Source organism: Drosophila mojavensis, unplaced genomic scaffold (genome assembly GCF_018153725.1).
Source record: "Drosophila mojavensis isolate 15081-1352.22 unplaced genomic scaffold, ASM1815372v1 contig_136, whole genome shotgun sequence".
NCBI classification, from domain to species: Eukaryota; Metazoa; Arthropoda; class Insecta; order Diptera; family Drosophilidae; genus Drosophila; species Drosophila mojavensis.
In genome coordinates, this window is record NW_025318667.1 from 8,431,828 (window position 1) to 8,446,849 (window position 15,022).

The 15,022-nt window shown below is 45.6% G+C and overlaps 5 protein-coding genes across 5 annotated transcripts; 3 read left to right on the plus strand and 2 right to left on the minus strand.

The window, feature by feature from the left end:
- Positions 1-279: 279 nt before the first annotated feature.
- Positions 280-7,499, plus strand: LOC6584990. The gene is made up of 9 exons (XM_002010594.4): positions 280-760; positions 830-1,747; positions 2,618-3,048; positions 3,631-3,782; positions 3,846-4,062; positions 4,941-5,291; positions 5,350-6,150; positions 6,207-6,427; positions 7,253-7,499. Exons 1-9 carry the CDS (start codon positions 622-624, stop codon positions 7,410-7,412), a joined length of 3,390 nt encoding a protein of 1,129 aa, XP_002010630.2. The 5' UTR covers positions 280-621; the 3' UTR covers positions 7,413-7,499.
- Positions 7,500-7,511: 12 nt separating this feature from the next.
- Positions 7,512-10,875, minus strand: LOC6584991 (nuclear transcription factor Y subunit beta). The gene is made up of 3 exons (XM_032732598.2): positions 10,655-10,875; positions 9,163-10,510; positions 7,512-9,098 (listed from the first exon to the last, which is right to left on the minus strand). The coding sequence occupies exons 1-3, from the start codon at positions 10,696-10,698 to the stop codon at positions 8,541-8,543; spliced, it is 1,950 nt and encodes a 649-aa protein (XP_032588489.2). The 5' UTR covers positions 10,699-10,875; the 3' UTR covers positions 7,512-8,540.
- Positions 10,876-10,938: 63 nt separating this feature from the next.
- Positions 10,939-12,014, plus strand: LOC6584993 (tRNA (guanine-N(7)-)-methyltransferase). The gene is made up of 4 exons (XM_002010597.4): positions 10,939-11,167; positions 11,236-11,650; positions 11,711-11,812; positions 11,871-12,014. The coding sequence occupies exons 1-4, from the start codon at positions 11,043-11,045 to the stop codon at positions 11,973-11,975; spliced, it is 747 nt and encodes a 248-aa protein (XP_002010633.1). The 5' UTR covers positions 10,939-11,042; the 3' UTR covers positions 11,976-12,014.
- A 39-nt stretch (positions 12,015-12,053) lies between these two features.
- Positions 12,054-13,371, minus strand: LOC6584994 (RNA 3'-terminal phosphate cyclase). The gene is made up of 2 exons (XM_002010598.4): positions 13,266-13,371; positions 12,054-13,206 (listed from the first exon to the last, which is right to left on the minus strand). Exon 2 carries the CDS (start codon positions 13,194-13,196, stop codon positions 12,117-12,119), a length of 1,080 nt encoding a protein of 359 aa, XP_002010634.1. The 5' UTR covers positions 13,197-13,206; positions 13,266-13,371; the 3' UTR covers positions 12,054-12,116.
- A 76-nt stretch (positions 13,372-13,447) lies between these two features.
- On the plus strand, positions 13,448-14,979 carry LOC6584995 (DNA damage-regulated autophagy modulator protein 1). Its single transcript, XM_002010599.4, has 4 exons — positions 13,448-13,616; positions 13,695-13,816; positions 14,016-14,403; positions 14,466-14,979. Exons 1-4 carry the CDS (start codon positions 13,552-13,554, stop codon positions 14,629-14,631), a joined length of 741 nt encoding a protein of 246 aa, XP_002010635.1. The 5' UTR covers positions 13,448-13,551; the 3' UTR covers positions 14,632-14,979.
- Positions 14,980-15,022: the final 43 nt, after the last annotated feature.

Consider the following 15,022-nt stretch of genomic DNA (forward strand, 5'->3'; position numbering starts at 1 on the left):
CTCTCCAGTATGTTCTATCTATATCTCTTTTTATCTAACTCTTTCTCTATCTGTTTTCTCTCTCTGTCTCCAGCTCTATGCCCCTATCTATCTCTCTACCTCCTTAATGTCTCTCTCTCTCTCACCATTTCTCATTTTTCTCTCTTTCTCTGTCTGTCGCTCTCTCTACCTTCCTATTTTTCTGTCTCCCGCTCTCTATATTTCTCTCTCTCTCACCATTTCTAATTTTTCTCTCTTTCTCTGTCTGTCACTCTCTTTACCTCCTTTTTTCTGTCTCTCGCTCTCTATATTTCTCTCTCTACCTCCTATCTCTCTCTACCTTTCTCCATCTCCAAACGAAAAGCGAGAATTTTCTTTTGTCTCTAACCCAATTTCTAGCTTTCACACGTCCTCTATCTCCTCCTCTCTCTCCCCCTCCCTAACTCCTCATCTGTTTGTCCGATTTGCTGTTGCCTGGGACAACGTAGTCCTCCAAGTCCAAGTGAACTTCTAATCGAACAAACAAAAGCCAAAATGCTTGCGCAACGCCAGAGTCAGAGTCAGAGCCAGACCCAAAGGCAGAGCCAGTCAGTTGGTCAGTGAGAAGCAATCGGAGGTGACTTTTAGTTTTATTTATTTGGGATGAAATTTCTGCTGAAGAAATGTCTGAGGAAAAAGGCGCCCGAAATGAAGCCAGGGGCCATACTGGATGCGGTAATATCGCAGTCCTCGGCAACGGCCTGCAGGTGCCTGCTCTACAAGCTGGCCGACTACAAGAGAGGTAGGTTTGGTGGACCCACTGGGAAGTAATCTGAATCTGAATCTCAATCTGAATCTGATGGAATGGCAGGTGGGGATCTGATCGATGCCATCAATACGGGCGGCCTGGTGGCCGTGGAGCAGCTGATACGAGAGCAGTTCGGTGTCTTCATGTACAACGATGGCAAGGGCCAGGTGATCAATCGGGCCGAGTTCCTGCGCTGGAAGTATCGTGATCACACGGAGGTGACAATACCAATTGAGGCATCGCTGTCGATACACGATCCGCTGGGCAAGTGGGAGGACCACAAGGCCTGCTGGCAGATGCAATACCGTGGCGCTCTTGGCGAGAGTCTGCTGCACGTGCTCATCATCTGCGACTCGAAGATCCATACGAAGCTGGCCCGAGTCCTGCTGCGCGTCTATCCCAATCTGGCCCTGGACGTGATGGAGGGCGAGGAGTATCTGGGCGCCAGTGCGCTGCATCTGTCGATTGCGTACAGCAACAACGAGCTGGTCGCCGATCTGATCGAGGCGGGGGCCGACATCAATCAGCGTGCCATTGGCAGCTTCTTTCTGCCGCGCGATCAGCAGCGCATGAATCCGGCCAAGAGCACCGACTACGAGGGCCTCGCCTACATGGGCGAGTATCCACTGGCCTGGGCCGCCTGCTGTGCCAACGAGAGCGTCTACAATCTGCTCGTCGACTGCGGCGCCGATCCGGATGCCCAGGACTCGTTCGGCAACATGATCCTCCATATGGTTGTCGTTTGCGACAAGCTGGACATGTTCGGCTACGCGCTGCGCCACCCGAAGACGCCAGCCAAGAATGGCATCGTCAATCAGACGGGCCTGACGCCCCTAACGCTCGCCTGCAAGCTGGGCCGTGCCGAGGTCTTTCGCGAAATGTTGGAGCTCTCCGCCCGGGAGTTCTGGCGCTACAGCAACATCACCTGCTCCGGCTATCCGCTCAATGCGCTGGACACCCTGTTGCCTGACGGACGCACCAGTGAGTATGCGATATATAGTGAGTCAATCAATCAATCAGCCATTCAGAGTTTTAGAATGTCTACCCTTTTGTAAGACCTTAACCTGCCTGGCTTTTACAGCAAGAGCTATACGTTGAGTATCAATCATCAATCGCAGCTTGGGAAGTATATGGTTAGTCTTCTTCAAGTGATGCGTCGATTTTCATGACTTCAATCATTCAATCAACAAATTTTTCAATCAGTCAAACAGTAAACCATTCAGCTAGCCCAAATATAGCCTACAGTTATCAACAGCCTACAGCTTTAGCTATATGCTGATCATCAATCTGTCAGTCAAAGTGTCAATCGGTCTATCAAAAGCTTTTTCGTAGCTTTTACTTATAATTCCAGATTCTACATAGTTCAGCTTATGTGTTTAATTTCAGTCTATACGCTCCTTCAATCATTCAATCGACCAACCAATAAGGCAGTCAGTTCAATCAGTTAATGAGTTAGTCAATCACACAGTTTCAACATACCTTCCCTATAATTATAAGCATGCTAGATTATATGGCTTTATGTAGATCATCAATCATTCAATCAAACAATCAATGTGTCAATCGGTCTATCGGAAGTTTAGCTTTAACTATCTATTGTAAACAATGGGGAGATGCTACCTGAAATTGTATGGAGTATACGACAGTTTTCGATCCTTCAATTAATCAAGCAGTCAGTAAGTCCATCAATCAAGCATTAGCAGCTGGATTCTATCTTCCCTATGGGCACCTAGCTCGCACAGCCTCTGACCTCTATGCTCATCCTCAATCATGCATTCATTCAAACAGTCAATCAATCAAGCTACATCAAAAATTCTTTAGTTATCTCTTACATCGTGACTTGACCTTTTGCAGACTGGAACTCGGCTCTGTTTATCATATTGAACGGCACCAAGCCGGAGCATCTGGACATGCTGGACGGCGGGATAATACAGCGCCTGCTGGAGGAGAAGTGGAAAACTTTCGCACAGAATCAGTTCTTAAAGCGTCTGCTCATCCTGTCCACCCATTTGCTCTGTCTGTCCGTATCCGTTTACTTGCGTCCGGCACACGATGGCGACGGCCTGGACGACGAGGACAATGGCGATGCCGCCGCCATGGCGCAGCTGAAGGACAGCGCTCCAATGGCGCCAGCTGCGGCTGCGGATGAAGATGACTACAATGCCCAGACTGTGGCACGCTACTGCGCCGAGCTGGCGACCATAGCGGGGGTGCTCAGCTATGTGGTCTTCCAGCAGGGTGACGAGATCAAGAATCAGGGTCTATCCGCATTTCTCAAGCAGCTGGTACGACGCGTTTTTAATATCTCACTATATCTTCTCTTTCTATATATCTTATTTCCCTCTCTTTCTATCGCTTTCTTCGTCCTCTTCTCTCACATGTAACTTTTAGTCTCTCCTTCTGCTTGATACTCCCTTTCACACCATGACTAAGACTATGTTGTATTCATCTCTCTCGCTCTCTTATCATGCACTCTGTCTCATTCTCTCACCCACGTTATTGCTTTTTCAGTTTTCTCTCAATCTCACTATAACGTAGTCTATCTCTCTCTCTCTATTTATATCACCCACTCTCTCCCACTCTCTACATTACTCTCTCTCTCTCCCTCTCTCTCTCTCTTTATCTCCCAGGCACTCTCGCTTTTTCTCCTTTACACACTTTTACTATCTCTCTCTCTCCCTCTCCTTTACACACATGAGCTCTTCCTCTCTCTCTCTCTTTCATTCATACATACGCACCCTCTTTCCTCTCCACCTATCTCTCTTGTTCTTTAACACACACCCACTGTACTATAGTACTGGCAATCTAGCCGTTTTTCGGCTAAATATTGCATATTAGCTGACTCTCACGTCTTTCCTTCACTCCAGTCACATGCGCCCGCCAAGGCCATATTCTTGTTCTCGAATCTGTTGATCCTGGCGTGCATTCCATTCCGTTTGATCGGCGACACGGACACCGAGGAGGCGATCCTGATCTTTGCCGTGCCCGGCAGCTGGTTCCTGCTCATGTTCTTTGCCGGGTAAGCAGGTCATCCCCTGTCAATCTCTGCCTGGCCATTCATTTTCCTGCTTCTCCTTGGCAGCGCCATACGCTTGACGGGTCCCTTTGTGACGATGATTTACTCGATGATAACTGGCGACATGTTCACCTTTGGCATTATCTATTCGATCGTCCTCTGCGGCTTCTCGCAGGCGTTTTACTTCCTCTACAAGGGACATCCGCAGGTGCAGTCGACCATGTTCAACACCTACACCAGCACCTGGATGGCCCTCTTCCAAACCACTCTCGGTGACTACAATGTGAGTATTACAATTCACTCGGTGACATAGAATTCTGTCTATGTCTAAACTCAGGAGCGAAGTAATTCTCTGAAAAAAAATCTATTACTCTTGGGAAACTTTTTTAAAAATTCTCCATCTCCAATATTTTCGAAAATCTGATATACTCATGTTGATATAGTTTAATTAAATTTTCGAGCATACATATCTCTCCAATTTTAATCGACAATAGAGCTTGATATAAGTTCGAAAATGTAAATTTGTCGAAGCTCGAAAGTATCTTAACTAGGGAAACTTTCATGCTTCAAAAATAGCTCAATACGAAAGCTTATTCGAAATTCAAATCGGTAATGGAAATCGCTATAAATTCGAAAATGTATATTTTTCAAAGTTCGTAAACATCTTAAATGGTTAATCTTTCAAAATTTAAATTTTAAAAAAATTTAGAAGCAATGGAGTTTGGTATATATTCGAAAATGTGAAAATTTCAAAGTTAGAAAATGACTGAATTCGATAAAAATTCAATTATCAAACATTTTCATCGTTTTCCAAATTGAAGCAAATCGAAGATCTAAATTTCTTGAAGGAAACTATAACTAACTATAACTATAACTAAACTTCGAAGATCTGACTTCCCCGAAAAGAACCAAGGTACATATATCCGAATTTCGAAAATGGGTGATTTCCCCGTCAATGCGAACAATCTTTTCTTTTTTCTTTAAATAGATGAGACATTAAAAAAAAAAAAAAAAAAAAGGAATATTATTTGGCTCAAAGATAAGAATATCCTTAACAATTTCGAAATAGACCAGAACCAGATAATGCTTTATATATACTATACATATTGTTATACAACAGACTCTCATATAGTTTATAAAAATTGTTTCTCTTCGAAACAGTATCCGGATCTGAACCAGACGACCTATCCGAATTTATCGAAGACCGTCTTCGTCATCTTCATGATATTCGTGCCGATCCTGTTGCTTAACATGTTGATCGCGATGATGGGCAACACGTATGTGACGGTCATTGAGCAGTCGGAGAAGGAGTGGATGAAGCAATGGGCCAAGATTGTGGTCACCCTGGAGCGAGCAGTGCCGCAGTCGGATGCCAAGGGCTATCTGGAGGCGTACTCTATACCGCTTGGTCCGGCGGACGATACGGGCTTCGAGGTGCGCGGCGTGATGGTTATCAAGAGCAAGAGCAAAACGCGTGCCAAGCAGCGCAAAGGTGCCGTCTCCAACTGGAAGGTGAGTCCTGGCCCCTAGTCCCTAATCCTCTCTAGCTTCAAGTGGTTTTCGCTTGCAGCGCGTGGGCCGGGTCACGTTGACGGCGCTGAAGAAGCGTGGCATGACCGGTGAGGAGATGCGACGATTGATGTGGGGCCGTGCCTCCATATCGAGTCCCGTCAAGGTGACCAAACAGAAGCTCAAGGATCCGTACAATCTGCACAACGAGTCCGACTTCACCAATGCCATGGACATGCTGACGTTTGCCAACAATCCGGCTGCCAGCAATGGAGTTCCGTTGCGCAGCTCAACTGCTGGAGCAACTACAACAACGCCAGCAGTGGCTGCACCCGTGCCGGATCCGTTCCGTGAGCTGATCCTCATGTCCGACCAGCGACCGGACACACATGATCCGCACTACTTTGCCGGACTGCAGCAGCTGGCCAACAAGGCATTCGACTTGGTGGAGCAGACGCTCAAAACGCAACCCCAGCTGACCAGGAAGCCATCCGTGCCAGCAGCGGCAGCGGCAGCGCCAATAGCAACTGCAGCCGGAGCCACAGGTGCTGCGCCGCCGCCACAGAAGGCCGCCGTGCCGGCGCCTGTGCCCGCGCCCATGGCCAGCAATTTGACCAATCTGTTCCAGGATCCCAAGGACATTGTGGACCCCAAGAAGCTGGAGGAGTTCATGAACATGCTCGCCGAGGTGGAGACGGAGGAGAGCGACAGCGGTGGTCCCATCCTGGGCAAACTGTCGCTGGCCAAGCGCACCCACAACGCGCTCTCCAAGGCGGACATTAAACGCTCACCCAACCACAATGGAAAGACTTCGATGACCTCGGTGTGGAATCAACAAATGCCAGATATGGAGACGCTGCCGGTAAGTGAGTGAGCCATGGAGGAGCACATCTGTTACCCATTGTGCTTCCATTGCAGGACTTCAACTTTGATGAGGCCGTGGCCGAGGAAATCCTGACCATCGAACAGGAGGCGGAGGCGGAAACCGAGGATGGCAACGGCGAAGTGGATAGCGATGATCTGCCCACAGCCGACGAGGTGCATGCCACAATGAAGCAGTTCCATCTGCGCAAAAGCCAGCCCAGCCAGGACGAGGCAGCGCGTCGAGCCAAAAGCGCACGAATTCGACGCCGAAACAAGTGAGTTGAACCAAACGGGTGTCTACCGTACAGGTGGACTGTAGACAAGCTGTAGCCAGCTTAGAATTTTTCATATATCAATTAATAATATGAGAGATAAGACAGCCGTATTAGGGATTTCTTGTATAAATAGAATATAAGAGATAAGACATCAGTAGAAGATGGGATCCCTATCGAATATGTCTGAATAAGGTTTCTGTATTAATTAAGAGTTTTCCATATATCAATTATGATATAAGAGATGCGACATCAGTAGAAGATAAGAAGTATAAAAGTAAGCTGAAATCAATTATAATATAAAAGGTAAAACATCACTAAAAGATGGGTCGGAAACTGAATAAGGATTATATATTAGCTAAGAGTTTTCAGATAGTTCCACATAGAGTTTCCATAAGACATCAACTATAAGAGAAAAGCATCAATAGAAGATGGTATTCCTATCGAATGGGTCATATATCAATTATATTAGAGATAAACCATTAGTAGAAGATGAAATGTATAACAGTAAGCTTAAATCAACTATGTATAATATAAGAGATAAGACATCAGTAGAAGATGAGATCTCTATCCGATGGGTCGGAAACTAAATAAGGATAATATATATTAGCTAAGAGTTTTCCATATATCAAGAAATATGCTTACATCAACTATAATATGAGAGATAAATCATCAATAGATTAGATCAGAAATTGAATAGCATTAACAGAGTCCAAAGCTAACAAAGTTAACTTGTTTTCGTATCAACTCTATACATATTTTGATATCTCTATATATATTCTCTGATATACATTTATGTATATACTCATATATCCATCCGCTTTGCAGAGTATCTCCGGAGGAGAGCGAAGCGGAAGTGGAGAGCAAGCACACTCGGGGTCGCTCCGCAGCCGCGACGCGCAAAGCTCAATCGCCGCCCGATCCTCTCGAGCCTTGGAGCACGCGTGAATTACAGGATATTAACAAAATATTGGCCAGAAAGAATTGAGTCACAGACAAGCTTAAACGGAGTATGTTGTAGTCTATAAAAAAATGAAATAATTAATACAAAAATAATATGAGAGACAATTTTGTGAATGCTTTCAAATGAGTTGTGTTTTGCAAATTTACTTTCATTAAATACAAATATTTAACTATACAAATACAATATACCATATATAATTTATATATATATATACGTTGAGGGGGATTGTGTTTTCTATTGTTACGTATTGTTAAAATAGAATGTGAAACCTGCAGCTCAGCGTCGTGTTTGCAGAGCAGTTGCAAAGCCAGGGAAAGGTCAATTGAGCCTATGTCAGTTTTCAATCTGTTCAATAATTTTTAGATATTCGTAATTTATATAAGCATACACACAACCAAACACCCACACACAGGCATACAATCACGCGCGCACTCACACACACACACATAGACTATGTGAAACTTAAGAATACAATTGGCAACATGAAATTTGTAACTATATATCGGATCGGATATAGCAATTATGAAATACATTATGATATGTACATTAAGCTGGACACCAATTCCAATTTGAATTCTAATTTACATTTTTATCGATATAGAGAGCCATTTCCCTGGCCTTGGCTCAACTGTTTTCCTTCACATTTTTGGCTTCACTTTGCTGCCTAAGGACTAAAATACATTATGTAATGCTACAAAAATTGTATGACATCTCTTAGCTCATCATCCATATATATGTGGTATTTATACAAACGCTTAATTAATTACATATTTACTTAGCCGCTAGCTAATCCAACTCTCCTCTATACATATGTATACACATTAGTGCGAAACTGAATGGCTGAATGGCTATGAATGGGCCGCAATCGAAATGCCAGCCCAAAATAATCTATAAACAGACTTGCCTCCCGATGCTTCGATATGATGAGCCATCGACTTCAATTCAATGCTAAACATATATCAACCTAAACTAAATTATTAACTTAAGCTTAGTAATAAGGTGGTTGCTCTTATGGGTTTTCGGTTGTTGTCGTTGCCTTTGCTGTTTGCTGTTCCATGTATTCGTTTCTTTTGGGCTTTTGCTTTCTCTATCTCTCTCTCTCTCTCTCTTTCTCTCAATTTGTCTCTCCGTCTCTCTCCCGTTTGTTGGGTTTTACCGAAAGCCGGTGCTCAGTGTCCGATCGTTGGTTAATGCGTTTAGACCCTGCGCTTGCGCCTGCGTTGCTAATTGGGCGTTCGACGCCGTTGCATTTATGAATATTGATGCTGCGCTGTTGTTGTTATTGCTATTGCCACTGTTGTTGTTGTTATTGTTGCTGTTGTTGCCGGCAGTGTTATTGCCGCCGATATTGGGATTGGTGCTGGTGATGTGTATCTGTTGCTGCTGCTGGTGATGATGTTGCTGCTGTTGCTGCTGCTGCTGCTGTTGTTGCTGTTGTTGCTGCTGTTGCTGTTGCAGCTGCTGCTGTGTTATAGTTGTTGCATTTGTGGGCGTTCCGCCCAGCTGCAAGATCTGCTGTGCCGTTAGCAACTGTGTGGGAATTATCACCTGCTGCTGTGGATTGTGCTGCTGTTGCTGTTGCTGCTGTGCCGCTGCCGCCGCTGCTGCCGCCGCTTGTACAGCGGCAACCTGCTGCTGTTGTTGTTGCTGTTGTTGTTGCTGCTGCATCTGCAATCGCAGCAATTGCAGCTGATTGGCATTTATGGCGATCTGTTGAGCAAACATTTAGCAATTGCAATCAAATGGGAGCTGGGAATCTTCACCAAATACTTACCGGAACATTGGTCAGCTCGCCGGTGGGCGTCACCACCTGCTGCAACAGTTGTATTTGCTGCTGCTGCTGTTGCTGTTGTTGTTGCTGTTGCTGTGCCAGGTTCTGCAGCAGCGCCGTCTGCTGCTGTGCCGCGGTTGCTGGCGCCGGCGTCGCCGTTAGCTGCCCATTGGGCCCGGCTGTGAGTATTAGCTGTTGTGTCGGCTGCTGGGCAACAATGTTCAAGCCGAGACTGTTCTGATGGTGTTGTTGGTGCTGCTGCTGCTGGTGCTGTTGCTGTTGAAGTTGCTGCACTAGCTGCGCCGGCTGCTGTCCTGGCAGCGCAATGAAATACTGCAGCTGCTGCGCCCCACCGCCCTGCTGTATGATCTGCACCTGCTGCGGCTGATGCTGTTGTGCTTGCAGTTGTTGCAGCTGGTTGCTATTGGCCGCCGCTGCTGCCGCCGCAAACAGATCCGGAGTCACAGTGCTAAAGCCAAGCACTTCAGCTGCGCTGGGATCCAGTTTAAGGCCAGCGGCAGCAGCAGCCGCCGCAGCAGCCGCAGGTACATTGGCGCCACCCACAACGTTGCTGGTGGTAAAGCTCGCGTTGACATTGTTGTTGCTGACAACAGATGCGTTGGCAGCCGCAGCAGCAGCCGCCGCAGCTGCTGCTGCCGCCGCCGTTGATACATTCGAGCTGGTTTGCTCTTTGGTTTTCTGTGTGGTTGACGGTTTGATCTCCTCCCGCGGCACGATGTCGATAAGGAAATCAAATTGATCATAATTGGCAATCGCTTGCGCGATGTCCGAGCGCTGCAGCGTACGGCGACGACTCTCCTCGGTGTGCACCCAAGCGCGCATGGTTAGCTCCTGTATAAAATATTCGCATGCCTTGGCGAACAGCAACGGCGCCTCTCCCGCTATCATTTTGGCATTCTCATCCAGTTTCATGATCTTCTTGATACGCGCCAAGGGCAGCACCTGATGTTTGGCATCCACCTGGCCAATGCTATTCACCTCCGTCAGGATGTTGGGCCAAAAGTTGTCAATCGTTGGTGGAGGCTTGCGTACGATTTGGGCGCGCGTCGCTTTAGTCGGTTTCTCTTTTGTTGCTGGCGCCGTCGTCGGTGTCGTTGATGTCACACTAATGCCCGTCGCATAGCCTGCATTGGCTCCGGCAACGCTACTATTCGTTACGGATAAGCCCGTTTGCATTGGCATTGTCAGCTGCTGTGACGTGACAATTACAGCGTTTGGTCGCCGAAGGGCCGGCGTTGTTGTTGTGGCCGCTGCCTTGGTCAAAGTGTCATTGAGTTCCACTTTGATCGGCGTGACAGTAATGGTGTTGTCAAACATAGTTGTGGCATTACTGCATAGAAAAACAAACAAAACAAATTAAGCCACGCAGAAAACACAATAAGTCACACACACAAAAAAAAAAAAAAAAAAAGAAACACGAAACACGATAAAATTGTACACACTGTACAGAGGCACACGGAGATCCGAGACTCACCTATTTGGCGCCTTATTTACGCTGCCATTATTGGTGGCGTACATGGCCACGTTATCTCAGGTGGGGCGCGTTTGTCGTCTGCTATTGGTAAGGGTATGAGCACAAGCACCCCGTTTCCAATTGTAGTAAAATTTGATTTTTAAAAACTTATTGCTGGTAAATTTCGCAAATGCGTAATGCATACACAATGCGCTAGGGATGGCAACTGGTGCTGCAAAACAATCGATAAGGTCACAATGGCAGCTTACCTCCAGGGCTGTCAACTTAGCGTTGAAAATTTAATCGATGCTTTAAATAGCATCGATAGGCATGCATGTGCCGAGCACATTAGCCACCAAACCAATTGTTGATATAATTTTTTGTATATATATTATTAGAATTTTACCAAATGGTGGCTAATAGTAAGGAGAGTGAAACGCTGACTGGGGCGTCCGCGGTAACTGGACTGCCACAGAAGCGCTTCTACCGCCAGCGCGCACATTCAAATCCCATAGCGGATCACAGTTTTAATTAGTAAACATTTAATTTGTGATGTTTGTTTGGATGCTTGACTTAAATAATTTTTGTACCTTATGTTGCAGTCCCGCCCGGCCTGAAGATGTGGACTGGCGCTCGTTATATCCGAGCATGGGCGATGATCAACAAGTGCAATTTGCTGACATTGGCTGCGGCTATGGAGGCTTTCTCGTAACCCTCGGCGAAATGTTTCCCGAAAAGCTGGCTATTGGCATGGAGATACGCGTTAAGGTCTCTGACTATGTGATCGACCGCATTGCAGCGCTCAGGCTGAAGAATGCTAACGAAGCGACTACGTACCAAAATATTGCTTGTATACGCACCAATGCGATGAAATATTTACCTAATTATTTTCAAAAAAGTCAACTCGAGAAGATGTTTTTCCTCTATCCCGATCCGCATTTCAAGCGCGCCAAACACAAGTGGCGCATCATCAATCAGGCTCTGCTCTCCGAATATGCTTATGTGCTCAGAAAAGGGGTAAGTAATTACCGATTACACCGATCTCATACCTCTGACTAAGCTCTGTTCCATTCGTAGGGTCTCGTTTATACAATGACGGATGTTGAGGATTTGCACACATGGATAGTCTCGCATATGACTCAGCATCCATTGTTTGAACGACTAAGCGACGAGGAAGCCGTAAGTGCTTTTTAACACATTGGATACAAACTGGAATCTAATTGATATATATTTGTAGAATGCGGATCCTATAACGCCCAAGCTTTATCAGAGCAGTGAGGAGGGCGCTAAGGTTGTACGAAATAAGGGCGAACATTTCTTGGCTATTTTCCGTCGCATTTAATTTGACAAATATATACATACATATATATTTTAACGTAAATAATTTAAGTATGCAACAGACAAAATTTGATCTCTCTGTGTGTGTGTGTGCGTGTGTGTGTATGAATGTATGTTTTGGTGCGTATTTGTGTGTATAGACATGTTACATATATGCATTGCAGTGCCCTATGCCTTCGCATGAGATCAGCGTCTGTCCGAAATTCCCATATTCAATATTGAATTTGACCCCAGCCATTAGCTCGGCAACATAGATAGCAGTCCGTGTGTGCTTGGTTAAAGCCCCAGAACGAATACTTGAACAGCCTTTGGCTAATGCCATATAGATGATTAGCTGATCCTGCATGTGGGCGTCCACACATATGTCATTCTTTATGTAGCCAGCCAATTCGCAAGAGGAATTCGATCCAATCATGTGCCCATCAATATTCTTCTCACCCACTGTGGCTACACCCATGATGCAGCCAGTGCTGGTCACTGCAGTCAATATGATGCCAGCTCCATTGTCGCGAGCTTTGTCTGGTGGATGCTTGAACACATGTATGGTGCACTCATGGTCCGGCCACAAGCGATGTATTTCACGTTCAGCCGAATGCTGCATATCGAAGGCAATGCACTTGGGCAGCCGGCCGGAATAGTAGGCAGAGCCCCTGACGGCACGGAATTGGCCGAAGTCATTTATTTGAACAGCATTCAGGGAACGCACCGGTGCCACTTCGAGTACGCAGCGTCCATTGCCACGTGGATAGAAACCATAGTGTAGGACCTTCAGATCGAAATTAACGCCAAAACGCTTCAAATTGGGCAAGAGCACTTGCTGCATATATTCCACCTGCGGAGAATACGAGACATTTGTCCCGCCCATCACATCAATCCGTGATGTGGTGCCAGCGAACAACAGCACCGGCATTACCATCTGGTAAACAAGCGTAATGCTTGCAGCGGTTCGTGTGTCCACCTTGTACATAGAGCCAATGATTGTGTGCGGTGTGAATGTCAGCTCGGTGGAGTGCAGCACATTACCCTTCACCTCAGCATTGGAGATGTCCCGCAGCAAATTGACGCCATGGAGATGTTGATGTGATAGACCCGGCTTGGGGCGATTGGCACGTATTTTGATCACACGCACTGGGCGATTAAGTACAACACTTAAGGCTAATGCATTACGTAGAGCCTGTCCACCGCCTTCCAAATAGGAGCCGTCGATTTCCACAAAACAACTCATGCCCGGTTACCTGCAGTCGCACAACGAATTCAATATTTTATTTTAAATTAGGTATTAGCATGTACATACCGATTTTTACCAGTTTCTTAAATGTTTTGCTTGTGATAAATATGTTACTTATTTGGATTTTAATTTCAAATGTCACTTGAGTCTGTGATGGACTGTTCGAATTGTATCGATTGTCGTTGCCAGATGTCGTACGTTTCGTTTTTACTCGAACAAGTTGGCAGGGCTGCACCACTGCCGTTGCAATCACCCACAAACACTGCGATTTACTTTGTGTACGAAATTCGTTCTGCGCAATAAAAATATTGAATTGAATTTATTATTTGCCGTGTAGCTTGTTGCTGGCACTATGTCAAATGTTTACCTACTGCCAGTTGCTACCTTTCTCATTTTTCAAGTGACTTTTTTGGGCACGTAAGTCGCTAATGCTGTATGTTCTAATTGCGAAAAAAAAATACCCTTATATGTTATTGTTCTTTGCATTTGGCGCAGTTACATTGTGGCCGTCCTGGAGGGACATGTGGTGCCCACAGTGCCCTACATAAGCGATGCAGCGACCTATTCACCGGAGAGCTGTATATTCGGGCAATTAATTAACATTGGCAGTGTTCTATGTGAGTTGCGCCAGATTTCAAAACAATTCATATCTCGCGTGTAACGAATGAGTCATGAATTGCTGATTTATTGAACCCTGCCGTATACCCTACTTTCCCCTCACTTTCTTTATATCTCTCTCTTTCTCTCTCGCTCTTCCGTTCTCTGTCTGTCTGTTTTTCTCTACCTCTCCTTTTAACGATCGTTTTTCATTTCAAGTGGGACTTACTATCTATGTGCGATATCGCCATATATTGCAATTGTATGAGCATCATCCGGAACTGGACGCCACGTTAGTGCGACACAATCGTCTGGCTTTGTGGTTCGGCATGCTGTCCTGTCTGGGCATAAGCGTTGTGGGCAACTTTCAAGAAACTAATGTACGGATTATGCACTTCATTGGCGCCTTCTGTTGCTTTGGTTGCGGCACTTTGTACTTTTGGATGCAGGCATTGATGACGTACATCATTTATCCCATGGCCGGCACAAGGAAAACGGCTCACTTGCGTCTGGGCATGTCCGTCTGCTGCACGATCCTGTTCATTATGCTCGCTGTGACTGGCGTCATGTCCCACATCCTGTTCAATGGACAGAACCCGCGGAAGTGGTAAGACCGACTCTTGACACCTTACCCAGGCAATAGACTTAAACAATCAATTCGCTTTGCAGGTATCCGTCGGACGGTGGCTGGTATTACCACGTAATAAGCACCATATCGGAATGGATTATCGCCACCATATTTTCGTTCTTCATACTTAGTTTTACGCCCGAGTTCCGTGATGTTTCGCTACAGCATCCGCAAATTTCATTGATGTCTTACACTATGAACGTATAGATGATTCATTCGTTTTTTTCGGATTACGATTTATATAGTGTATGCAGATATCTGAAGATTCGACAGTGGGTCGCAGTGTCAGTCACGACTGGGCCACTGAATCCACAGGATATGCTCTACATAGGATACGCAACCTGCTATCCCCTATTGCTTAAGTACCAATATGTAGTGTAGGATTTTAATCAATATCAGCTGTCCCTAATGGAATACATATGAATATACATGGAGGTAGATCGAGTATTTAATGTTTGACTGCTTCAGCCAACTGAAAATGAATGTATAATAAATCTGCACTCGAGTTGAAACTGAATTTCAAACAGCACTCGGCAAAATTCCAATCACTTCAAATTGTTTGCTAATTATTGTTTTTTTTTTTTTTTATGTGTCCCAT

Coding starts and splice junctions, on each gene's coding strand:
- LOC6584990 (XM_002010594.4), top strand. CDS start 622: ATGAAATTTCTGCTGAAGAAATGTCTGAGGAAAAAGGCGCCCGAAATG. Junction 3,049..3,630: donor CCGCATTTCTCAAGCAGCTG/GTACGACGCGTT, acceptor CCTTCACTCCAG/TCACATGCGCCCGCCAAGGC. Junction 3,783..3,845: donor CTGCTCATGTTCTTTGCCGG/GTAAGCAGGTCA, acceptor TCTCCTTGGCAG/CGCCATACGCTTGACGGGTC.
- LOC6584991 (XM_032732598.2), bottom strand. CDS start 10,698: ATGTACGCCACCAATAATGGCAGCGTAAATAAGGCGCCAAATAG. Junction 10,511..10,654: donor GTAAATAAGGCGCCAAATAG/GTGAGTCTCGGA, acceptor TTTTCTATGCAG/TAATGCCACAACTATGTTTG. Junction 9,099..9,162: donor GCGAGCTGACCAATGTTCCG/GTAAGTATTTGG, acceptor TTTGCTCAACAG/ATCGCCATAAATGCCAATCA.
- LOC6584994 (XM_002010598.4), bottom strand. CDS start 13,196: ATGAGTTGTTTTGTGGAAATCGACGGCTCCTATTTGGAAGGCGGTGGA.
- LOC6584993 (XM_002010597.4), top strand. CDS start 11,043: ATGGTGGCTAATAGTAAGGAGAGTGAAACGCTGACTGGGGCGTCCGCG. Junction 11,168..11,235: donor GCGGATCACAGTTTTAATTA/GTAAACATTTAA, acceptor CTTATGTTGCAG/TCCCGCCCGGCCTGAAGATG. Junction 11,813..11,870: donor GACTAAGCGACGAGGAAGCC/GTAAGTGCTTTT, acceptor ATATATTTGTAG/AATGCGGATCCTATAACGCC.
- LOC6584995 (XM_002010599.4), top strand. CDS start 13,552: ATGTCAAATGTTTACCTACTGCCAGTTGCTACCTTTCTCATTTTTCAA. Junction 13,617..13,694: donor CAAGTGACTTTTTTGGGCAC/GTAAGTCGCTAA, acceptor CATTTGGCGCAG/TTACATTGTGGCCGTCCTGG. Junction 13,817..14,015: donor TAACATTGGCAGTGTTCTAT/GTGAGTTGCGCC, acceptor TTTCATTTCAAG/TGGGACTTACTATCTATGTG.